This window comes from Salvelinus sp. IW2-2015, linkage group LG33 (genome assembly GCF_002910315.2).
Source record: "Salvelinus sp. IW2-2015 linkage group LG33, ASM291031v2, whole genome shotgun sequence".
NCBI classification, from domain to species: Eukaryota; Metazoa; Chordata; class Actinopteri; order Salmoniformes; family Salmonidae; genus Salvelinus; species Salvelinus sp. IW2-2015.
The window spans coordinates 35,743,221-35,769,409 of NC_036872.1; the positions used below are offsets into that span (position 1 = coordinate 35,743,221).

Genomic DNA, 26,189 nt, shown 5'->3' on the forward strand with positions numbered 1-26,189 from the left:
AGGCAGCACACAGTCAGCAGCACATAGTCAGTAATCAGGCAGGCAGCACACAGTCATTAATCAGCAGGCAGCACACAGTCAGTAATCAGGCAGGAAGCACACCGTCAGTAATAAGACAGGCAGCACACAGTCAGTAATCAGACAGGCAAGCACCACAGTCAGTAATAAGACAGGAAGCACATAGTCAGTAATCAGCAGGAAGCAACAGTCATAATAAGAAGGCAGCACACAGTCAGTAATAAAGACAGGCAGTTACACAGTCAGTAAACAGGCAGGCAGCACATAGCCAGTAATCAGGCAGCAGCCACAGTCATTAATCAGCAGCAGCACACAGTCAGTAATAAGACAGGCATCACACAGTCAGTAATAAGACAGACAGCACATAGTCAGTAATAAGACAGGCAGCACACAGTCAGTAATAAGACAGGCAGCACATAGTCAGTTAATACAGCAGCACATAGTCAGTAATAGACAGGCAGCACACAGTCAGTATCAGGCAGGCAGCACACAGTCATTAATCATGCAGGCAGCAAATAGCCAGTAATCAGGCAGGCAGCACACAGTCATTAATAAGACAGGCATCACACAGTCAGTAATAAGACAGACAGCACATAGTCAGTAATAAGACAGGCAGCACACAGTCAGTAATAAGACAGGCAGCACACAGTCATTAATCAGGCAGCAGCACACAGTCATTAATCATGCAGCAGCACACAGTCAGTAATAAGACAGGCAGCACACAGTCAGTAATAAGACAGACAGCACATAGTCAGTAATCAGGCAGGCAGCACAAGTCATTAATCAGGCAGGCAGCACCACAGTCAGTAATCAGGCAGGAAGCACACCGTCAGTAATAAGACAGGCAGCACACAGTCAGTAATCAGACAGGAAGCACACAGTCAGTAATAAGACAGGAAGCACATAGTCAATAATCAGGCAAGGAAGCACACCGTCAGTAATAAGACAGGCAGCACAACAGTCAGTAATCAGACAGGAAGCACACAGTCAGTAATAAGACAGGAAGCACATAGTCAGTAATCAGGCAGGAAGCACACAGTCAGTAATAAGAAAGGCACCACACATCAGTAATAAGACAGGCAGTACACAGTCAGTAACCAGGCAGGCAGCACATAGCCAGTAATCAGGCAGGCAGCACACAGTCATTAATCATGCAGCAGCACACAGTCAGTAATAAGACAGGCATCACACACAGTCAGTAATAAGACAGGACAGCCATAGTCAGTAATAAGGACAGCAGGCACACATGTCAGTAATAAGACAGGCAGCACATAGTCAGTAATAAGACAGGCAGCACACAGTCAGTAATAAGACAGGCAGCACACAGTCAGTAATCAGGCAGGCAGCACACAGTCATTAATCATGCAGGCAGCAATAGCCAGTAATCAGGCAGGCAGCACACCGTCATTATAAGACAGCATCACACAGTCAGTAATAAGACAGGACAGCACATAGTCAGTTAATAAGACAGGCAGCACACAGTCAGTAATAGACAGGCAGCACACAGTCATTAATCAGGCAGGCAGCACACAGTCATTAATCATGCAGCAGCACACAGTCAGTAATAAGACAGGCAGCACACAGTCAGTAATAAGACAGGACAGCACATAGTCAGTAATCAGCAGGCAGCACACAGTCATTAATCAGGCAGGCAGCACAACAGTCAGTAATCAGGCAGGCAGCACATAGTCATTAATCAGGCAGCAGGACACAGTCAGTAATCAGGCAGCAGCACTTAGTCAGTTATCAGGCAGGAGCACATAGTCAGTAATCAGCAGGCAGCACACAGTCAGTAATCAGGCAGGCAGCACACAGTCAGTAATAGACAGGCAGCACACAGTCAGTAATCAGGCAGGCAGCACACAGTCATTAATCAGGCAGGCAGCACACAGTCAGTAATCAGCAGGCAGAGCACACAGTCATTAATCAGGCAGGCAGCATACAGTCAGTAATCAGCACGACACATGAGTTTGACAGGCCGAGAGGTTGGAAAATCAGATCATCAACAATGTGTGTCCATCCATGTACACACATGTGTGTATGATTTATTATTTTTAATAACGCTTAGGTGGATCATTAGATGTACCAGTACTACTGTGGTCGTTTCATGAGGTGAAAACTGTCAAATCCTATTGGATATCAGCATAATCTACTGCAAAAGCTCTTCAGCCTCGTACTACAGCGTGTCAGTGGTACGCCGTGTCCCAAACTAGTAGGAATGGCTCTGAAATAGTCTATTAATCTAGGGAATTTAGCTAGAGAACAAATTGCCACTCTACATTCCAAAATCCTAACTGATTGAGAAAGGATGATCAGCTCAGCCCTTGATAAATGGTTTATGGGATTACCCCTGTTGGATACTACACCTCCCCTGTGCAATCAGACCAAAAAATGTTACTAGTCATAATCTACTGTACATAGATATTGTACGCATGTAAAGGCTGTCATAACATGGCGACATAAAGACTGCTTTGAAAGATGTGATGGACATTTGATCCTCTTCAAAGTTCCATTCAAGATTCCTTATACAGGGCACCAATATACAATGCCTTTGGAAAGTATTCAGACTACTTGACTTTTTCCACATTTTGTTACGTTAAAGCCTTGTTCTAAAATGTATTCAATTAAACAAAATCCTCACCAGTCTACACACAATACCTTGTAATAACAAAGYGAAAACAGGTTTTAATAAATGCTAGAAAATCTTTTAAAATGTAAAAACAAAAATACCTTATTTACGTAAGTATTCAAACCATTTTCTATGAGACTCGAAATTGAGCTCAGGTGCATCCTGTTTCCATTGATCATCCTTGAGATGTTTCTACAACTTGTGGGAGTCAACGCGTTAGTAAATTCAATTGATAGAAATTATTTGGAAGGCACACACCTTTCTACATAAGGTCCCGCAGTTGATAGTGCATGTCAGAGCAAATACCAAGCCATGAGGTTGAAGAATTATCCGTAGAGCTCTGACATAGGATTATGTCGAGGCACAGTTGGAACCACTAAGACTCTTCCTAGAGCTGGCGCCCAGCCCAAACTGAGCAGTCGTGGGAGAAGGCTTGTGTCAGGGAGGTGACCAAGAACCCGATGATCAACTCTGACTGAGCTCTAGAGTTCCTCTGTGGAGATGGAGACCTTCCAGAAGACAACCATCTCTGCCAGCACTCCACCAATCAGGTCTTTAGAGTAGAGTGCCAGACGGAAAGCCACTCCTCAGTAAAAGGCACATGACAGCCCGCAAGGAGTTTGCCAAAAGGCACCTAAAGACTCTCAGAACATGAGATTGTCTGGTCTGATGAAAACAAGCTTGAACTCTTTGGCCTGAATGCTAAGCTTCACGTATGGAGGAAACCTGGCACCATCCCTACGGTGAAGCATGGTGATGGCRGCATCATGTTGTGGCAATGTTTTTCAGTGGCAGGGACTAGGAGACTAGTCAAGATAGGGGAAAGATTAATGGAGCAAAGTCCAGAGAAACCCTTGATGAAAACTTGCTCCAGAGCGCTCAGGACCTCAGAGTGGGGTGAAGGTTCACCTTCCAACAGGACAACAACCCTAAGCACACAGCCAAGACAACGCATGAGTGGCTTCAGAACAAGTCTCTGAATATCCTTGAGTGGCCCAGCGAGAGCCCGGACTTGAACCCAATTGAACATCTCTGGAGAGACCTGAAAATAGCTGTGCAGCGATGCTCCACCTTCAACCTTACAGAGCTTGAGAGGATCTGAAGAGAAGGATGGGAGAAACTCTCCAAATACAGTTGTGCCAAGCTTGTAGCGTCATATCCAAAAAGACTCGAGTCTGAAATCGCTGCCAAAGGTACTACAAAGTACTGCGTAAAGGGTCTGAATTCTTATGTAAATGTGATATTTCAGTTTTGAATTTTGTATAAATTAGCAAACATTTCTTAAAACCTTTTTTGGTTTTGTCATTATTGGGTATTGTGTGTAGATTGTGTGTGTAGATTGATGAGGGAAAACAACTATTTAATACATTTTAGAATGAGGCTGTAACGTAACAACATTTGGAAAAAGTCAAGGGGTCTGAAGRCACTGTATGTAGGKTTAGATTAAAGCAGTGGTTTTCAAATTTCTCTTCTGAGACCCCACGACGTTTCACAATTTTGTTGTAGCCCTGAACTAGCTGATCTGATTCTCCAAATCATGGGCTTTATAATTAGTTGACAAGTTGAATGAGTTGTTCTAGCTCTGGAGCAGTTCAAATCCATGGAATGGCTGGGGGTCCCCGAGGAAAGGTTTGAAAACCCCTGGTTTAGAGTAAGGACTTACCAAATGTGTCCACTGTACCTGGATGCCTCATGGACAATCCTACAGCAACATAAGCCACGTTTATGGTGGTGGTAGTGTTGCTGTTATTGTTGGTGTTGTTGGTGTTGCTGGTGTTGTTGGCGTTGTTGGTGTTGCTATTGTTGGGTTGTTGTTGGTGTTGTTGTTCTTGGTGTTGTTGTTATTGGTGGTGGTGGTGGTGCTGTTTTTATTGTTGTTGGTGTTGTTGGGTTTGCTGTTGTTGGTGGTGGTGCTGTGGTTGTTGGGTTTGCTGTTATTGTTGGTTTTGTTTTTGAGCCACATTGTTACCTTCTCACCTGTTAGCCACATTGTGAAGGAGACAAGGCTGGTAGTGGTCTCTGATATCACAACGTCTAAAACATTCTGTTAGGAATTTACCCCATGATCCCATTCCTCACGCCATGCCCCTTTAACCCATTAATATCACCTTCCTGTCTTTCTCTCAGCAGTCTGAGAACTGATGAAGGTTAAAGTTACACACTGATCCCAGCAAATATTCACAAACCTGTCAAATGCTCACAAATTATTTAAATGAGGCTGCTTATTCCACTGTGCTGCGCGGACATCAGAAAGGAGAAGGGTGACATTGATGAACCATCTGTTCACCGAGCATCACCCTAGGCAGCCATGCTGATGGACAGAGCCCTGGGCTTTCTGACTCTGGAAAATACCAGCTCAGCAACTTTGGTGTAATAATTATGTACCAACTGTGAAGCCATCGTGTACTGTGCCCCATCTCTCTGGATTACAGAAAGAAAAGTTGAAAGAATATTTTAGGAAGTTTGTGAGCAATTTTGTTTTTGTGGAGGCTGTCGTTTTCTTTGGGACTGCTTATTCCACCAACTAACCAATCGCCTGTGGTGGTGGTGTGGTGTGTGTGGTTGTGTGGTGTTGTTGGTGTGTGGTGGTGTGTTGTTTGTGTTTGTGTGTGTGTGTTGTTGTTGTGTCCTATGTGTCTGAGGTCCTTTAGCGTGAGCAGCATAACTTTCTCATATAAGCCTACCCCGGCCATGAACCTATTATTGCAATCACATTCAGTGGAGCTTAGAAAAATCTATTACTCATGATCAAAGTGGTTCTGAAGGAGATGTGGAGAGTCAAGAGAATATGCATGGAATTTAGGCAGATCACTTTATTGAAATTGAAATTTTGCTGGACTGCTGATATAACTGTTTGTTGGTAAAAGTCCTTTACTGTCTTGAAGCAAGCTGAATAATTAAATTAAAATATGCTAAATATAAGCAAATTAAAAACATAAACAACAAAAACCGGACATTCCTAAAAAATGGTGAATAAAAATGCAATTCCAAATGACATCGATCAGGGCAGTTATTGCAATATGAAATGATCCTAAAAGCGTTTATCTCGCCAGAAAATGAAACTTAATGTAACTTAAAGTAAATGATGCTCTCCTCTCATGTTAGTGGAATTACAATAAATACAAATTTAAGTGAAATTAATATTCTTTTGTGGTTTGTAGCGAACAAAAAAACAAATAAACATTGAACAATATTACCTTTGCTCATCAAATTGAATTAAACTTTACAATCTGTCATCTGAACAAATCTAGAAGAGCTATACTACCAAGCTATACCATAACCATGATGCGTGCCGTGCTCCTGCCTTCATGAGTACTAATCCCCACCGAATAATCCACCTCTATTATCATCAATTATCCATGGCTCTAGACACTAACATTAGACAGAACGCAGTATTACCAGCGGTTGCGTCACCTTGAAATTGACAAAGAAATTTTTGAAAACATGTTAACAGACAACTCAAGTTTGCCAAGCCAGTGTGCTCCAAACACCAAATCATCACTTCAAATAATAGCATTCCCAGCAGTGTTCTCGGAGCCTTTTGAGCCATTACACGCTCGTAGTTGAAACTTTGAAAGATGTCAGAACGAACCCCTTCCCGCCTGTGACAGGCTTTGTGCGCGGCACCTCTCCTTACAATGTCTAACTTTTCTGAAAAGTTCGTCTTGAGAATGGCTATAAATTTAATCCTCGACGAAATCATATCTTCTCCTCCTTCCGCCATTGTGGTTCAAAAAACAGCTTAGTAGAGTTTCCTAGATCTGCATAGACCTGCCATAGACCTGCCTCTCAATTAGTAATCCAATCAAAAAGACGTGGACGCCCTACGCCTGCTAGCTGCTCTCCTGTGTAACACCTGGAGCCAGCCAGCAGCGTACAATAGCCAACTCTAAAGCTGATTGGTGACAGAAAATTTTAATTTCCATTCACTTTAAGCACAAGCGCCCGCACTGTTATTCTGAAGCCTGAGAGCAGATTTTAGACCCCTGGCAACACATGATGGCTGAATATATTGAAAAAGATCTAACATAAAAGACCAGCCCTCCAAATCTCAACCTGGGGCTGGAAGCAGTGCAACCAAGAGGAAAGCTATGAAATGAAGAGTATAACTCTTACTCTGGGGAATAATTTAATACATATTTGTGGGAAAAATATTTAAAAAAAAATTATATTCGGATGATGTTTAGGCCAGCAGAGAAGGCCTTGCAGGCCCTGACGCCCACCACTGCCCATAACGACCAAGAGCCATTACAGTATGACTGCACATCAGCTGCATGGTGGGTACTGAAAATGAGTTAAATGCTACATTTAGCTATTTTCCTCCTTCCAACACCAGATATCTTCCCTAGCCCTGAGTTATTTTGTGTTCCCAGACAATATTCAAATCAATGTTGCATCCGGACAACTCCTGCTGCAGATGGGGCACTTATAATTTGTTTAATTTCCTTTTCTCCTCACTACGATAAGAGGATCAAACTGTTTCTTGGAAGGAAAAAGGAATCCACTCCTAKTAGATGTCTGAAATGGCACTCTTTTCCCTATATAGGCCCCTATGAACCTGGTCAAAAGCAGTGCCCTGAATAGGGTGCCATTTCTGACACAGCCTTTGACTTTGAGGTGAGGATTTCAGGCGCAGTGGGATCCAGTGCTCTGCTCTGCCATTTGGGACTGTGGCCTCAGCTTGTCACGGCTCTGCTGGAAGACCTTGCAGCCCCAGCAACTGTTTGAGGGCATGATCAGAAGCCAAGACTGATGGAGATTTGGTCGCTTTCAGCGGCCTGTCGGGAGTGGGAACGAGTTGTTGTAAAGGTTTTGTATGTGTGTCTATTTGAATGTGTGTACTATATATGACAAAGAGAAAACAGCACAGTGTGTGTTTATACTGCAGAGGATTACCTATACCGTGTGCATGAAGTGCATTGGCTCCTAACATGTACATGATTGACATTTAGATGCCTCCTTTCAGGGAGATGGACAGGGTGATGGGATTGAGTAGTTTAKTCTGCTGATCATCTTGATAAGATTGAACAGGAGAGGATGGACAATCACTAGGMCTTTCACCTTCACCAGCTACAGTGCCTCRAAACTGGGTTCAAATACTATTTGAACTATTTAAAATAATGTGAGCATTTATTTAGCCTGCCTGGACTGCCAGATGGAAGGGATTTAAGTTTCCATGACTATCCAATCCATTCATATTCCTACTGCGCCAGCCAAAGATGTCAGATATTATTTTAACACAGGTTTGCAAATTTAACAATGAGTGGAAAAGCGAGTTAGTCTATTAGAGGGGAGGTAGAAGAAGAGCATGCCTCTTTCTCCTGTTGATTCCCTCTCCAGATTGATATCGCCGTGGCTCTCTTGGGTCCTCTCCTCTTCCTCCTCTCACTCTCTTCTCCTCTTCCTCTCATGTTCCTATCCTCTTCCGCTCCTCCTACTCTCCTCTTCCTCTCCTCTTCCTCTTCCTCTCCTCTTGCTCTCATCTTCCTTTCCTCTTCCTCTCCTCTCTTCCTACTCTCCTCAAGTCTTCCTCTCCTCTCTTCCTACTCTCCTCTCCCTCTCCTCTTCCTCTCCCTCTCCTCTTCCTCTCCTCTCCTTCAATGAAAATTGCCACGTGAGTATTTTTTCTCTGAATATACAGCTAGGTTGTCATATGTGTTGAATCATTTAGTGAAATCATGAGCAATATAGAGATCATGGATTGCAATATACATAAACCTTATTTTGTGTTCCTGTCATTTGCCCTGAGGCATCTTATGCAAGTGTCATACTGCGTTTGAAGTTACTGATAAAGCAAGATCTTTCCGCACGCAAAGCATATGAACAAAGAAACAGTGGTATGGCTATTCCAAATGTTTTTTTATGACCTATTGGTCCGTATATATCTTTTTCAAATAGCTTTCCGAGGTCATACTAAAATAATATTTGGACAGGAGGTGTACGAATAAGTCTGTGTGAATCATTTCATGTCACTTTTAGAGGTAACACCAAAAGCACATTGATGAAAGATGTGTAAGGGCAGGATTCCTCTTTACAGACAAATCAGCTTTGGGGACATTAGACCAGATCAACTCCCCCCACAAAAGTAAAAAGCAGAGAATATAAAAACTTTTTAGGGGTCATATCGAAAGCATTTAGGGCAATCCTGTTGACAAAAGGTGTATGGGTACTCTTTTTAGTCATGTCAGCATTGGTGGCATAAGAGCTGGTGCCCTTAGACCCCCCTACAAAGTACAGAAACGAAAAAGACAAAATATAGTGAAAGGCAGATAGGACATGTGGTCTCCAGGAAGCTTGATGCAGTGCAGTCCTGCTTTAGTAGATTAATGAAATCTGTTTCATGAGCGGGATATGGGGATACCTAGTCAATTGTACAACTGAATGCATTCAATTGAAATATGTCTTCCGCATTTAACCCTGAATTAGAGAGGTGCGGGGGGCTGCCACAATCGACATCCATGGCGATCGACATCCACAACATCCTATTGGTTACTGGCCCATCGCGCTAACCACTAGGCTACCTGCCGCCAAGTGAGCTCACGCTGGTCACACACACAGCAGAGCAAGCGCGTCACTCACCCGGGCAGCGAGCGCCAGTATCCCGTGGAGGACCGAGAGGAGAAATAACTAAATGCAGAGTACTACCGGGGCTGAAATACCGAGATCAGGCCAGGGTTCACAAAGCACCACAAAATATGAGCCTGCCCTGCCGCTATAGGCCAGGCMCAGATATGAACAGTCCACAGGGCAATTCAGGCAAATGCCAGATGGGCTGGTCCATCTTTAGCCCAGTGGGCCTGTCAATACTGTTTATTGTAAGAAAAAAATGCATAGAATAGTTGTTATCTGGCTAATAATTGGGGCCTCCAGGAAACAAATTAGCTGGAGTAAGGGCCTCGAAGGAAATAAATGGGCCAGTATGTTAGAAATGGGCCGATTTGTGGTCCCAGTCCATCCCTGCCTGGCCTGCCATCTGTTTAGATGGAACTGGGGGAGAAGTTAGGGTCTACTTACTGTACGCTTAGGTGATATGTTATGTGAGTGAGGTGACACTAGCTGCTGTTCACTGTAGATCTCAGGGCCATTTTTTTTTACAACATCTGAGGGATCTTTTTAKAGCATTATGGGGCATATATTTTTCACATACCTCATTAAAATAGCATAACAGAATGTTGTTGTACATTTTTATGAGTGTTGATGATGTAATCCCTGTGTTGGCAGTGCAAGAGGAAACCTGCCTCTGCTATTATTTATGTTATGCAATATGTCCTTGTGTCCTTTAGATCATAGATCATCAATGTACATTAAGGTTTCATATGTCTATGTGCGAAGGAATTCAGACACTGCCAAAGGCCTACTATACTTTTGGACATGTATTACATTACATCGTGTTCATGAACAATAGTCTGAAGAAGCAAAATACGATTGAGCAGTTATGAGTGATTCTGTTTGAGGCTGTTGAATTCTGTGTGATTGCGTTACTGGTTATACTGAAGAGCTATACTGAAGACTATACCTCTAAKGCCTAAAAAGAACACATCAATAACCAACCAGTTATATGAAAGGAGACCTTTTATTCATAATATATTCATACTTGTACACAAGTAAAATAAAATGCATATCTATGATTCCATTGCAATCTCTGTAAAACACTTAGCCAGCCTTCTATTAGCCAATGCTACCTGTATCCATACTGTGATGAAAACAGAACTCAAACTGGGGAACAATAAACATTTGTCTTTACTGAAATACGTATAAACATAAAAAACATAACAGTACCCAACAAATGCATCACTTTTTTATAAATAATGGGGGGAGGGGATGAAAATCTATTTTTTAATAAACGTTCTTTGTGTGCGTTCAGCCGGCCCTCGGAATTCATGTTTTTTCCTATTTTTTCAGTGGTCTGTCTCAGCAGTCACTGTTGTTGCAGTAAAAGCTTTTTGAGAGGGAAATAGGAATAAGGAGAGTCTCCAAAGTGGTGTAGCTTAGACACGGTACAATAAAGTACATACAGAACAAACAATTTGGGCACCGATTTATTATATACATTAGATATGATGTGTTCTGTAAAGGCATCCATTTTGTTAAATTGTATTTTAACTTCTTTTGTAGTTTAACTTCAAGGACTTAGTCCTTGTTACCCTGGTAATGTGTCCAAACCTGACATCCTGGTTATCAGTCTCTAGGCTATTATTGGAGGTCAGAGGTCACTGCAGAAAGATTCTATTATTGTCATGAGCATTAATAACAATCTGKGAGTCCCAGCAATGTATATTTAGCATGTGATCTAATCCCAGCCAGGCCCTAAGGTCCTAAGACATGGCCAACGAGAACCAGATCCAGATTATGGACATGAAGAGAGAACTCAGCGCCACCTGCATTGTAGATCCATGGCCTTTGAGACACTGGGCGTCAGATTTTGGCTTTTTAGTGCACTTCTTTTTCTTCCTGGTTGGGGCTGTAGAAGGTTCCAGGTCTTCAATTTGAACCAATGACTGGTCAAGGTTGTTGGACAGGGTCCCCAGTGGCCCGTCGTTGAGACTCTGCTTATTCCGGATGGTCTCGTTTTTCGTTCGCTCCTGCTCTCTGAATTTGGTCTTGGATATGTTCTCCTTCTCCTTGAGGGGGTTGTTGGTGATCTGRCGGCTGTTGTARGATGAGGGGTCAGSGATSGTTTTCCCRGAGATGATAGAGGACTTATCRTTRTCTGGAAGACAACAYCTGGGAATTCCATYTCCCAGAGGATTTTCMGTGGAGKSRAATTTTCCRGAMCRCRGSTTGGAGCTGAAGAGCTGGGTYTGGATCTGRGGWGTYTCCACACACCCTTCCAGRTCRTYACTCTTCAGCCGTTTCAGGTCCTTCCCRAACAAYTCCARKGGGACGTTACAYTCRAGCTCWGAGCTGGAGCCCTTGAAGCGTTTGAACCAGTCCCATAGGGTACTGGCCCGACAGTCACACACCCACTGGTTCCCATTGAGRCGCAGGTATTGCAGGGACACCAGCGGGTCCATGGTCTCCCCGGTCAGCACGGTAAGGTTGTTGTAGAACAGGAACAGYGTGGTCAGYTTYCYCAGGTCRCTGAATGCYCTYGGYTGGACGTAGATSACCCGGTTYTGRTGSAGCARCAGGCGGTCRAGGTTRATGAGGCCRCGCAGCATGTGGTCCGAYACGGTCTTGATCTTGTTGTTGTGCAGGAACAGATAGGTGAGGTTGGCCAGGTCCAGGAAGGTGTCGTTGTGCAGGGCCAGCAGGTTATTGTCCTGCAGGTAGAGGTACTGCAGGGAGAACAGTCCCTGGAACGCTCCGACAGGTAACTCCGACAGGCCGCACCTGTGCAGGTGGAGGGTGTGAAGCTTGGACAGACCCCTGAAGGCTGTGGGGCTGATGATCCTCAGGTTACTGTTGTCCCCAATGTCCAGCTCCTCTAGCCGCTCCAGACCGTAGAAGGCCCCGGCCTCAATGTGGCTGATATTGTTGGAGTACATCCAGAGAACGGTAAGGTTGTGCACGGAGCTGAAGCTGGTGGAGCGGACCACGGTCAGCTTGTTGCTCTGGAGAAATATACGCTGGCTCCGCACAGGGATCTCGGTAGGAATGGAGAACAGTCCTTGCTGCTGGCAGGCCACGGTGGGCCGTGGCTCGCTGTAACACACACATTTGGCCGGGCAGCCATCCACTCCTCGAGGCACCAGGTTTAACCACACAACCAGGAACAGGAGACGCCCCCCTGGAGGGAGGGAGGGAGGGAGGGAGGGAAAGAGAGAGACAGAAGGGGAAAGAGGGGGAGGGGGAGAAAGAGAGAAAGAGGGTCAGTTTTACAAACTACGTAAAAAATACTTCATCTTCATCAATGTTTCTCCTAGAAGGTTTCTAAATGTGATGTTTGTCATTTTAACACCTCTGCCTATCTCTTGATTGGTTTTTGATTGTTATTTCCTGTAAAGCAAATCAGCAATATTGCTCTCTGGTAGCAATGGTAATCTTCTGCAATCAGACATTGCCCTAAGATATTCAAATTTTTGCATCAGTACATATCCCTTCCCTCAAATCACCAATGCAGTGCTTTCCTTCACATTTACAAATGGCATATATACAGTTTAAGCAACATTCACATTCAAATCCAGTATACCAGGGCCCTCTGAAGGGAAATAGCTCTCTTTTTACTAGTGATGCAGTGTGTCTGTAAAGAGAGAGCATTCGGTGGTTATTTGGCCCTGGGGACCTATTTCCTCCCTGCTATTGACGCAAGCATGAAGCCCCGGGCAATCGAGGAGAGGGGTCCCGAGAAGCTGATTCATTAAATATGGGTGGGTCGATTTTATGCAGAATTAGCCAGCGCTAATAGGTTGGACATAACTAATGGCATCCTAGAGATTTCTGACCTTTTGACATTTATCGTGTCGCGTAAAGATACGTGTAGTGGGGCTTGGTGCTGGTTGCCAGGGTGGAGAGCTGACCTAGGTTCAAATATTGGAGATCACTTAAATTATGTTATTTGTGTTTGACTGAGCATGTCTGTTGCAATATACAGTGGCTCGTGAAAGTATTCACCCCCCTTGGCATTTTTCCTATTTTGTTGCCTTACAACCTGGAATTAAAATAGATTTTKKGGGGGATTTGTATCTTTTGATTTACACAACATGCCTACCATGTCGAAGATGCGAAATATTCTCCCCCCAACAATGTTCTATCTCTAACCTAACAATAGAACAATGTTCTAGCTCTAACCTAACAATATAACAATGTTATATATATAACCTACAATAGAACAATGTTCTATCACTAACCTAACAATAGAACAATGTTCTATCTCTAACCTAACAATAGAACAATGTTCTAGCTCTAACCTAACAATAGAACAATGTTATATCTTTAACCTAACAGTAGAACAATGTTCTATCTCTAACGTAACAGTAGAACAATGTTCTATATATAACCTAACAATAGAACAATGTTCTATCTCTAACCTAACAATAGAACAATGTTCTAGCTCTAACCTAACAATAGAACAATGTTATATATATAACCTACAATCTGTCTCTTATACACATCTAGATGTGTATAAGAGACAGACCTACAATGGAACAATGTTCTATCTCTAACCTAACAATGTAACTTTAAGCATCAGCTGTCAGAGCAGCTCACAGATCACTGCACCTGTACATAACCCATCTGTAAATAGCCCATCCAACTACCTCATCCCCATATTGCTATTTATTTTAAAAAATTGCTCCTTTGCACCCCAGTATCTCTACTTGCACAATCATCTTCTGCACATCTATCACTCCAGTGTTTAATTGCTAAATTGTAATTACTTCGCCACTATGGCCGGTTTATTGCCTTACCTCCCTAATCTTACCTCATTTGCACACAATGTATATAGATTTTTTTTCTATTGTGTTATTGACTGTACGTTTGTTTATGTGTAACTCCGTGTTGTTGTTTGTGTCGCACTGCTTTGCTTTATCTTGGCCAGGTTGCAGTTGTAAATGAGAACTTGTTCTCAACTGGCCTACCTGGTTAAATAAAGGGGAAATAAATAAAAAACCATGCAGACACAGTACAGATACAAGTACAGATATTTCACTAATTCATCAAAGGCAGATCAAAGTGTGACAGCAGGCGAGTCCGAATCCAATATGCCATGTCAGGTGGCAGGTGGCAGTGCCAAATATTGCCCAAATCTCAGTGAATCCGACCCTAGCCCCTATCATAAGTGAGGATTTCCATTCCCAGCTGCCACAACCATCACTGGAATCCCAGGCTCTCTGCCGTGACAGGTAGTGAAGTACTGGAAAATGCATGAGCTTTACCCCTCCCGTCCTCTCCATCCCTCTATCTCTTTYCTCCTCTTCTTCCTCCCCTGCCTCCCTCCATTCCCYGTCCCTCTCTCTGCCTCTCCCTCTCAACTCCTCGCTCCCTCTCACTTTTTCTACCACACCCTCTCCCTCCCTCTCCCATCCCTCCATCCTGCCTTCCTGCTGTTCATGCAGCAGTAGCAGCTCATCCCTGGCCCTTGTTAAATGGAGGCTGTGGTGTGGCCTGACAGCAGCCCTCTGTTGCACTTTCCCTCCAACCTCCCTGCTCAACCTTCAGTCAGATATATTCTGCCACCGGAAAGCTGTCAAGAGTTTTCTTCCACTACTCTTTCGTTCTGCATCGCATCACTTTTTTTCTGTTCCCTCCCAGTCACAGCTCCTACTTTCCTAACAATAGCAATTTATATATATWTATKTATTTATTTTACCACTGCAGATAGAGCACTCTTTGTATCTACTCACTGTATGTTCACTCACTGTCTTATTTGTTATGTTCATTAACAGGCTACGTCCGCTTTATTTCGGAAATCCGGTATTGTGAGCTCCCGGCGTAATTTTATCTTCATTAGCATCTTCTGACACTAAGCAAGTCAGATGTCCTCAGGTTTTTCTTCACCAATTATTTTTCTATATATGGTACTATATCAATTGCCTCGCCATTAGTTCCTGTCAAAACAAATGAACAATCCAAAGCCATTTTGCACTCATCACGTTGACCTCTTTGGACTTTGTTTTTATTGTGCTTACTCTTCTGTGATTAAAGTGCTACTTTTCCCTCTGGTCTTTCAGAATGACCTCTGTTTGATTTGATAGTTCACAGAAGTTCTCTCACCTTCTTCTTTTGGGAATTACACCATGTCTCAAAACATTGTCAACGATGTAAAAGTTTGCACTCACACGCAGTATTGACCTGCTAAGTCTACTAAACTGTACGTCCTGACCTATCTACCGACCTCTGGTTGTTCCCTCACCTGTTACCTTTGGGAGTTTCTCTTATTTATCACAACATTCTTGCTAATAGTTTGCCCTCGCTATTGAGCTGTTGGGTATATCAAACTCTATCTTTCAACTGTTCTGCTCAATTCCAATCAACYTTACAGTGCTGATATACTAATGTAAAATATTTATGTGGCTAAACTGACATAATGAATGCATATACAGTACCAGTCAAAGGTTTGGACACACCCACTCATGCAAGGGTTTTTCTTTATGTTYACTGTTTTCTACATGGTAGAATAATAGTGAAGACATCAAAACTATGAAATAACACACATGGAATCATGTAGTAACAAAAGACATCACCGTGTCTTTGTGAGACGCAGAGTAGGTGAACAGATGATCTCTGCATATGTGTGGTTCCCACCGTGAAGCATGGAGGAGGAGATGTGATTATGTGGGGGTGCTTTGCTGGTGACATTGTCTGTGATTTACACAGACAACAGCATTCTGTTGTCTGTGTAAATGTAACAGCATTTACCACAGCATTCTGCAGCGATACGCCATCCCATCTGGTTGCGCTTAGTGGGACTATCATTCATTTTCCAACAGTACAATGACCCAAAACACACCTCCAGGCTGTGTAAGGGTTATTTGACCAAGAAGCAGAGTGATGGTGCTGCATCAATGACTTGGCCTCCACAATCACCCAACCTCAACCCAATTGAAATGGTTTGGGATGAGTTGGACCGCAGAGTGAAGGAAAAGCAGCCAACAAGTGCTCCTTTAAAACTGTTGGAAAAGCATTCCTCATGAAGCTGGTTGAGAGAATGCCAAGAGTGTGCAAAGCTGTTATCAGGGCAAAGGGTGGCTATTTGAAGAATCTTAGATATAAAACATATTTTGATTTGTTTAACACTTTTTTGGTTACTACTTGATTCCATATGTGTTATTTCATAGTTTTGATKGCATTGTAGAAAATAGTACAAATAAAGTTAAACCCTTGAATGAGTAGGTGTGTCCAAACTTTTGACTGGTACTGTATAACATTGTACTGGTGGAAACAAATAACAAAACATCTATTTATCTTTATCTTATTTTGCCAACTTTGGTTTCAACATGTTATCTCCCCATCTGTTGTGTCTAACTACAGTCCTGACACACCAACAGTCACAAATCCAAATCTCTAGTGTTCCAGTAAACTGGCATCTCTGTCCCTCTTGAAAAGTCCATTATGGTCTAACAACAATCTTAACTCTGTCTAAGATGAGACAAGAACCTCTTTGTCTTGCGGCGGCCAGACTTCCTTCCAAGCTCTTTATAAACTAACGCACATTGACTCAGGCTCTCCTGCATGTTTGAGAAGCACTTTTCCTCACAAAGGCTGAGTGCTAAATGGCAGCCTATTTCCTGTGTAGTGAATGACTTTGGACCAGAGCCATATGGATCCTGGTGAAAAATAGTGAACTATATATAGAACAGGGTGCCATTTGAGACAAAGACTGGCAGACAGACAGGGAGATAGACAGAGAGACAGACAGGGAGACAGACAGGGAGATAGACAGAGGCAGACAGGGAGATAGACAGAAAGGGAGGCAGACAGAGACACAGACAGAGAGACAGACAAAGAGGCAGACAGAGAGACAGACAGGGAGGCAGACAGAGAGGCAGAGAGACAGACATACACGGAGACAGACAAAGAGGCAGACAGAGAGACAGACAGGAAGACAGAACGAGAGGTAGACAGAGAGGTAGACAGAGAGGTAGACAGAGAGACAGACAGGGAGACAGAAAGAGAGCCAGACAGAGAGCCAGACAGAGAGGCAGACAGGGAGGTAGACAGAGAGGCAGACAGGGRGGCAGACAGAGTGGAGGCAGATAGATAGACAGACAGAGAGGCAGACAGAGAGACAGACAGAGGGAAATAAAGAGACAGACAGAKAGACAGACATAGATACAGACAGGGAGGGATACAGAGAGGCACACAGGGAGACAGAGGTAGAGATATGCCCAGACAGTTAACAACCTAGTGATGAATGGCAGACATCAAGGTTGCTCCTCACTCGTCTAATTGTGTTATTTGCCAAAACAAAAAGAACAATGTGGGAGAACAGAAAACACTTGCGATAATAGCAAGGTGTGAGGAGGGTCGAGGAGGACAGAAGTGGGAGCAGCCAGAGAGAGGTGTTTACTTAACGCAGCAGTGCATGACTAGCCTGACACCCTCCCGGCTCATTTGCATACGTCCCTGGCGTTGTTTCGTGTGTGTGTGTGTGGTGTGTGTGTGTGTGTGTGTTGTGTGTGTGTGTGGTTGTGTGTGTGTGTGTGTATTGTGTTGTGTGTTGTGTGTGTTGTGTGTGTGTGTTGTGTTGGTGAACGTGTGTGTGTGTGTGTGTGTGTGTGTGTGTGGTGTGTGTGTGTGTGTGTGTGTTTGCGTCTTCACTACTTCACTACTCCAGGCCCATCCGGTGCTTTGTCTCAGCATGATTGAGGCATCCCAATCTGACCCAGCGACCCGGCCAAGTGCCCTGAGAGCACAAAAGGGCATGTAGGGACAGGGGATCCACAGGGTCTGCACTTCGTCACGCAGGCTTTACTTTGAAGAGAAGTAGATTGGGCCCAGATGGGTAACATGACAGTGTTTTCCCTTAGCTGAGAGGAGAAGGGAAGAGAAGTCTCTCTAGGAGATGTATCACACAGTTCATCTCAGGGGATGCAATGGCCTCKTTCCACTCACACAGCGTTAGGGATTCTTGTTGCTGTGTGGAATTTAACCTGTTCCAAATATAGTCGAGATCTGTGTACTTTAGGCTGTTTGATTGTTGAAAATGCATTCATGCATACAAATGCAGCCTAAAATCATGTATAAATCAATAAGCCATGTTCTCAAAGCGCTGTCACAAAGTGGTTGTAAACCCAAGTGATTGTGTATGGTGATAAAGTGCATTACAACCATTGCCGGCTGTCATACTAGGACCAACAGCTTTGACTGGTGGCATTTACTCTTTCAAGGGGAATTCACTCAGTATACGGCATAATGGGAAACCGGATTTGAAGAGTTGGTACCGCTCCTAAATGCTTCCCCCTTTAACACGGATGGAACTATAGTTCCTAATGTCTTCCCCCATGAACATATGCAGCGACAGAGCTACAGTTCCTAAATGTTTCCCTGGCATGAACATACACAGAGATAGCAATACAGATCCTAAATGTTTCCCTGGCATGAACATACAAGAGATAGAACTACAAGTTCCTAAATGTTCCCTGGCATGCAATACACAGACAGATAGAACTACAGTTCCTAAATGTTTCCCTGGCATGAACATATGTGACTCATTTAGGAAAATAGGCGTATGCCACTACTTTACGGGATTGACATTTGAATGTTAACAGGTATGTTTTATCAAAATGCATTTTCCGGCAGCAATGCATTCTGGAACATGCAAACTTTTACGTGCATTAATAACATACCTGTATGCCATCTGTAAAWATAAATAAAATTGTTAAATTACGAGCAAAGTTGGTTTAGCCACGGAAAAAAGGCRGGAACCTTCCCGCTAGYCATAATTATCCCGATAACGATACATATCACGATATAGCACATTTTCTGTAAATTCAAWGAAAAAATAGTTTCTATAAAATGACCACATGTAAAGGCCTATTTCTTATTACATTTTGAAATATAGTCAACAAATAAAAGGTACTTAGTCATAATGTACTTAGTCATATTTGATTATTTCTCCTTTCATTTGGAACCTTTGTGCAAATGTTCAATTAAGCATGTAGCAAAAATTAAATAATGATGTATAAAATCTGAAAAGGTAAATAGAAAACAAAAGAAATATAGGCCTGTATGTTATTTTGGCATTAATATGTGTAACATATCAATTTTCATTTGGTACCTTGGGTCGATTGTTAGCACCAACTCACGAAACCCCTGTTTCTCGACCGTGTAAATTGGGGCCATGTCTTTGCAGATGTAAGTTGTAATGGCAGCTGTTATCTCCTTCCATCTTCAWGATACTTTGCCATATGATGTGCTGCGGACAAAAGCCTCTTGCAACCTCTGAGTCGGGGGTTTGTTTTGAGCACTTGACTGTACTTTATTGGGTCTCACCCGTAGACTCTCTCCGTACTGTTTCACATGATTCTTGCGTAGGTGGTAAAAGAGGTTAGTGGTGTTTGAGCCTGTTGTCGGGACCGGCCTGCGGCATATTTTGCAGAGGACGRTTTTCTGGTCCGTGTCAGACTTTTCATRCCCAAACCACGTCCATGCGACCGAAGTAGCCCATCTTTTAGGTACGAGCTCCGTGTCWCCKTGCTCTGTGTCACGTTCACTCTCCTCCATGTTTGTTTGTGTTGTAAATTTCCTTCCACAAGAACGCAAAGCGTCGTCCAATTGATAAAAAATATTGCCGTAAAGAGTGTGATTTGTGACACAACGAAATAAACGAAAGAGCATAATTTGAAACAAAATAMATTTTTCTATCGTCACACGATATACAGTATATCATCACATCGCCCAGCCCTAACATGGGCTGCTCAGTATGTGTAGGTAGTCCATTCTAAAGCAGCTATTTTGAAAGATATCATGAAGAGTCGTGTTTTGACATCAGTGGAATGCCCGGTGGAAGCAGAGCATGATAGCTATGAAGATGGAGAAAATTCTGGCRTTTGATTACAAATAATGYGGAGGGAGTCTAAAATAAAACACACAGARGAAGGCTGTTGTATAAAACTCCTGTCTCCGGAGGATATCTTCAAACTAAGGTCAACCATGGCTTCCATGAAAGAGAGGGAGAAGCGTTCATCCATGTATACGGATAAGAGTATAACTAGCTACATTTTCAGATATTATACATTTCTAATTTAGTCAGAAAGTATTTTCAATAGAAGTTAAAGAGTATGTTAGCTASCTAGCTACCTTTAGCTGGTTGGCTTGCTAGCTAACTTTAAGTATATGATCTGTTTTAGTAATATTAATCGTATGTCAGAGCCATTTGCATTGCTAGTTATAGCGTAATGTTAGCTRGCTAGCTAACATTGAACCTAGTTTGTTAGCTTTAGCTACCAGCAGATTCATGCAAAGTAGTAACCTTATGAGTTGGGATTATGGTTCATTGTTTAGCTAGCYARCTACATGTCTAATTAGAAGACTCCACTATGCAAGTAACCATTTCACTTTACTGTTTACACCTTCTGTATCCTGTGCATGTGACAAATACACTTTTTTATTTGATATAATGTGTGTTTATCAGAGACGGTAATGTGAAGAACAAAATGACCTTCACCAAAGTCAAATTAGGATATAACACTAGGCCAAYGAGACAGTGTCCAAGTTCTAAAMTTCTCCAGTAGAAWGCCCTGCTTTTATTTCATCGCACTGACAACTGTAAGCTATTTTCTGTAATTAGCTCGCCATTTACTTGTAAATWATGATCTTGTTGTGAKTTTATTTTCCTGTAATAAMGAATTCAAATRAGCTAAAGTTAAGACATTGTCCGCTATATGAGATGGTAATTTTTAACGTTAGCTTGCTAGCTAACAAGCTAGAAAGGAACCAAAACATTGTTTAGAAAGWTGCTTTTAATTGCCTGGTTTGCTAGAWTGACATTTACTAAATTCATTTTKRAACGGATGGGTTGATTGGTGTTAAATACACCAGTTRTRCTATYTTGGACCACCAGGCTGCTGATGTCATGCAGCCTGTCGTTGTCATAATGACAACAACAAGTTTGATGTCGGACGACAATAGAATGTTCATGATGTCACTGCGACAACTGTCTACAGACATGTTGATAGACGTAGTATAAACCAGCCTTTAATCTTGGAATCTTCAGTCGTTTAGTACACTACAGTACTCACTCTGTTTARCACATGGCCTCACATGTGAATTCTTAAAGAGATGGGTGGGACTAAGGCTTAAGTGGATGTGAACAATGCTGAATGGGTGTAGACAAAGAAGAGCTCTGCAGTAGGTGTACCAAATTCAAGGGCCATTTTTTCAAAAGTGGGGTTACAAGTTTATCAACATTCAAAGCAGAATTACTTTACCATTGTTCCTCAACTGTAGTGTATGATATACCATATTCTAGCTCAGAGTCAACTCTTTTATCTAATATAAAAAACACAATTAAACATTTTGCTACGTAAGACCGAATCGAGCCGGTCGTTCACATACGCAGGGATAGAACTACAGTTCCTAAATGTTTCCCTGACATGAATATATGCAGGTTGAGAACAGGCCATCTAACAGCACATATAGCTATGTGTATCCTGATCAGGCTGTTAAGTGTAAGATCGTTTATAACTAGCTTTGGAGTGGTAGCCCTTGTGGTGTGCGTATTTGTTTGTGTGTGTGTGTGTGTGTGTGTGTGTGTGTGTGTGTGTGTGTGTGTGTGTGTGTGTGTGTTGGTGTGTGTGTTGGTGGTTGTGTGTGTGTGTGTGTGTGTGTGTGTGTGTGTGTGTGTGTGTTGTGTGTGTGTGTGTGTGTTGTTGTGTGTGTTGTGTGTGTGTGTGTGTGGTGTGTGTGAGCGCCTGCATTTGCGTTTGTACGTGCATGTATGTGTGAGTGTTTATGTTTGTGTTTGCACTCATGTGTGTTTCTGGGAGAGCCCATGGTCTAGTATGCAGACAAGGACACAATTAGCGGAGCGGCAGAGGGACAGATCAGGTCCTGTCTGCCACACATCTGCCACAACACTCATCTCATCCAACAGATGGCTCATGAATAACTGAGGAAACCGGAGGTCGGCGGGAGAGAGAGACAAAGAGAGAAAGAAGGGAGCAAACGAACTGTGTGTGTGTGTGTGTGTGTGTGTGTTTGGTTTTACTATCCTTGTGGGGACCAGAAGTCCTCACAAGGATGTTAAAACAAGGGAAATGAGATGCGAGAGGTGAGAAGAGAAAACATTAAATAAATACAAGATTGTCAACTACTTGGATTGCTCATCAGTCGTAAAATAGGAAACATGAAACAATTTAACTATCGAGGGACAAAATGTCAGGGCTGAAGTCGGAAAAACATGTAAGAACTAAAAACCTCTCGACCTGGCATTCAACCAACCCTCACTGCAAATTATGATCACTTTGACATGTGATTTGAAGTCTCTTCCATACAGTTCTCTCTCTGCCCCCTCAATCCCACCGGCATTGCCACTTCGCACATTACAGAATGTATCATGCAAGCAATGTGAGATGAAAGTAATGCAGGCCTCAGTCGATTGCGTGTGTGTGTGGGGTGGGGGGCTTCCCAATGCACTCTCCAAACCCCAAAGGAGCCAGCATAGAAGAGTCGGCCTATATCATGTGGTTGGACCATAGAGTTCGTAGCCCTTAGCACATCTCTCTACTTTAACAGCAAGCCTCATTCTGCATGGGCCTATTTCTTCAGTAAATGTAATATGCCATGCAGAAGCATGTAAGTATTACCTAAATATAGCAAGAGTATTAAGTTGCACAAATCCTGCTGTTTTAGTATAGTTGCCATCTTCCAGATGTGAGTTTTAGGGAGATACTAAGCATTGCTTTTCTTTCTCTGTAAGAGCATAATTCTGGTATTGGCATAATAMATATTATTTTCTTCAGCATACAGTAACTTAAATATACCAGGTAGCAGTACAGAAGATACTGTATTAAGTATTGTTGTCAAGTGTTTGAAATGTATCACCAGGTAACTCTTTAGGGGGATACTGGGCAAAGGTGTTTGTCCATCTCTGTAAAAGCTTCGTTCTGCCTGGTCTATATCACGCAGGCAGAAACACCGAAGCTACATATCGGTAACTGCCAAAATAATGAAAACACTTGAGTAAATAAAGGAACACAAAGTACATTGAAAGCAGGTGCTTCCACACAGGTGTGGTTCCTGAGTTAATTAAGCAATTAACATCCCATTGGACGACAATGTGCCATGGCCGTCTCAGTGACCCGATCTCATCCTGATTTAACACTTTTGGGAGATTCTGGAGCAGCATCTGAGACAGCGTTTTCCACCACCATCAACAAAACACCAAATTATGGAATATCTCATGGAAGAATGGTGTCGCATCCCTCCAATAGTTCCAGACACTTGTAGAATCTATGCCAAGGTGCATTGAAGCTGTTCTGGCTCGTGGTGGCCGAACGCCCTATTAAGACGCTTTAGGTTGGTGTTTCCTTTATTTTGGCAATTACATGTGCGATTATGACACATCAGCTAATGCATTTAGAGTGCTGGCCAGATGTGGAACGTGTCACCAGCAGCTCATAGGGGGCTACTAGGCACAGGTGTTAGTCCTCTTCTATCTGGGGACCACCGTTAATCATCATTTATATGAAGCCATCACATCTTAACCCTTAAAAAAACATACCCCTCCTCCACAGCCAAAAATGAAATCACTGCCTCGCATTGCAGACTTTTATTAGCAATCAAGCCTCAATTTGAAATCTGTGAGGCTGACAGACCTGCAGGGTTGAGAGAATACATTACCCTGAAATAAACGAGAATGTGGACTAATGATTCACCGCTGTATTATCAGAGTGCCGTACCACCGGTAGTGTTCAATTAGGGCTGTGATAGGATAGCAATGCTAACACCTCTTGATTCAAAGTGTCTCGTGCGAGAGAAAGCCATGACAAGGTTCACTGATTCACTGACAATTGTCACACACGGTGCACACAGTTTGTGTGCATGACTTAGAATACTTAGAATACTTAGACTTAGAATATGGAATGTGTATGCTGCTGCTTTGTTGTTGGTCACAGTTATGCAGTGCAGCCAGCTAGCCCCTAGACCCCAGGCTAGACAACCAAGCAGTCCCAATGAAAGTAGTTAATCAAGCTGATATGAATCACAGTGAGATCTCTAACATTATCTACTCTGTTCAATTCTGACAGGTACATTACGGTACAATTCTAGTGTTCTAGTGTTTGGCACAGTTATGCAGTCAGTTAAAGGTTATTTAGAAATATTTTCTGTCCCAGAACAAACCAACCCAACAGGTCAAATCAAGTTGTTTGTTATGCTGATAGCAACGCTTACACCTCCTTGTGTGAAGTGTTTCATCAAGATAGAGAAATAATCATAGACTATTTAGAAATGCTCTCTGTCCCAGACTCAAACAACCAAGAAGCCCAATAAAGTGGCACTTCGTACTGAAAAGAACCACATGCGAGACCTCTACATACTATCGTAGTCTGTCTGCACCCACACATGGAGACCTGCTAATACTTTACTCTTGTCTGCACCACATGCCAGACCATGCAATACTATCTAAACAGGCTGCAGCCCACATGTCAGACCTCTAATACTATCTTACTGCTGTGCCTAGCACCACATGCAGAACCATCTAATACTAATCGTAAAACTAGCTTGCACACATGTAGAGCGTCTCTAATACTGATCCGTAGCTCTGTCTGCACCAACATGGAGACCTCTCAATAACTGCTCTCCGTACTATTCTGCAGCCCACAAGTGGCAGGACCTCTAATGAGCTTATCTAAACTGAAGGCTGCAGGCAGGCCGGTCGCGACAAAGTGTAGAACGCCTCTAATACTATCTACTGTCTGTCCTGCACCGAGCACAGCATGGAGAACGCTCTAATACTATCTTACCTACTCGCTCCACCAACAATCGAGACCTCTAATACTAATACTCGCCTGGCACCAGCTGTGAGACCTCGTATACTATCTAGCTCTGTCGGCACCACATGAACCTCTAATACTATCTAGCTCTGTCTGCCAGCCACATTAGACCTCTAAATACTGATTCTAAACTACGGCAAGTGTCCCAACGTCTACTCTGTCTGCACCACATGGAGAACCTCTAATACTATCATACTCTGTCTGCACACACATGGAGACCTCTAATACTATCTAACTGCTGTCGCACACATGGAGACCTCTAATACTATCTACTCTGTCTGCACCACATGGAACCTCTAATACTATCTCTCTGCTCTGCACACATGGAGAACCTCTCTAATAATATCTACTCTGTCTGCAACATGGAGACCTCTAATACTTATCTACTCTGTCTGCACCACATGGAGACCTCTAATACTATCTAACTCTGTCTGCACCACATGGAGACCTCTAATAATATCTACTCTGTCTGCACACATGGAGACCTCTAATACTATCTACTGCTGTCTGCACCACATGGAGACCCTCTAATACTATCTATCTGGTCTGCACCACATGGAGACGCTCTAATACTATCTACTCTGTCTGCACCACATGGAGACCTCTAATACTATCTACTCTGTCTGCACCACATGGAGAACCTCTAATACTATCTACTCTGTCTGCACACATGGATACCTCTAATACTATCTACTCTGTCTGCACCACATGGAGACCTCTAATACTATCTACTCTGTCTGCACCACATGGAGACCTCTAATACTATCTACTCGTCTGCACCACATGGAGACCTCTAATACTATCTACTCTGTCTGCACCATGGAGACTCTAAACTATCTACTCTGTCTGCACCACAATGGAGACCTCTAATACTATCTACTCTGTCTGCACCCATGGAGACCTCTAATACTATCTACTCTGTCTGACCACATGGACGACCTCTATACTTACTACTCTGTCTGCACACACAGGTGGAGACCTTTATACTATCTACTGCTGTTCTGAAGCCCACATGGAGACCTCTAATAGCTTAATCTACCTCTGTCTGCACCACATGGAGACCTCTAATACTATCTACTCTGTCTGCACCACATGGAGACCTCTAATACTATCTACTCTGTCTGCACCCATGGAGAGCATCTAATACTATCTACTCTGTCTGC

At 43.0% G+C, this 26,189-nt stretch overlaps 1 protein-coding gene across 1 annotated transcript in view; it reads right to left on the bottom strand.

The window, feature by feature from the left end:
- Positions 1-10,045: 10,045 nt before the first annotated feature.
- rtn4r (reticulon 4 receptor) overlaps positions 10,046-26,189 on the bottom strand; it is a 69,461-nt gene continuing 53,317 nt past the window's right edge. The window contains exon 2 of the mRNA XM_023978262.2: positions 10,046-12,377. Within this exon, the coding sequence (XP_023834030.1) occupies positions 10,963-12,377 (1,415 nt within the window). The 3' untranslated portion in view covers positions 10,046-10,962. The remainder of the gene's footprint in view (positions 12,378-26,189) is intronic.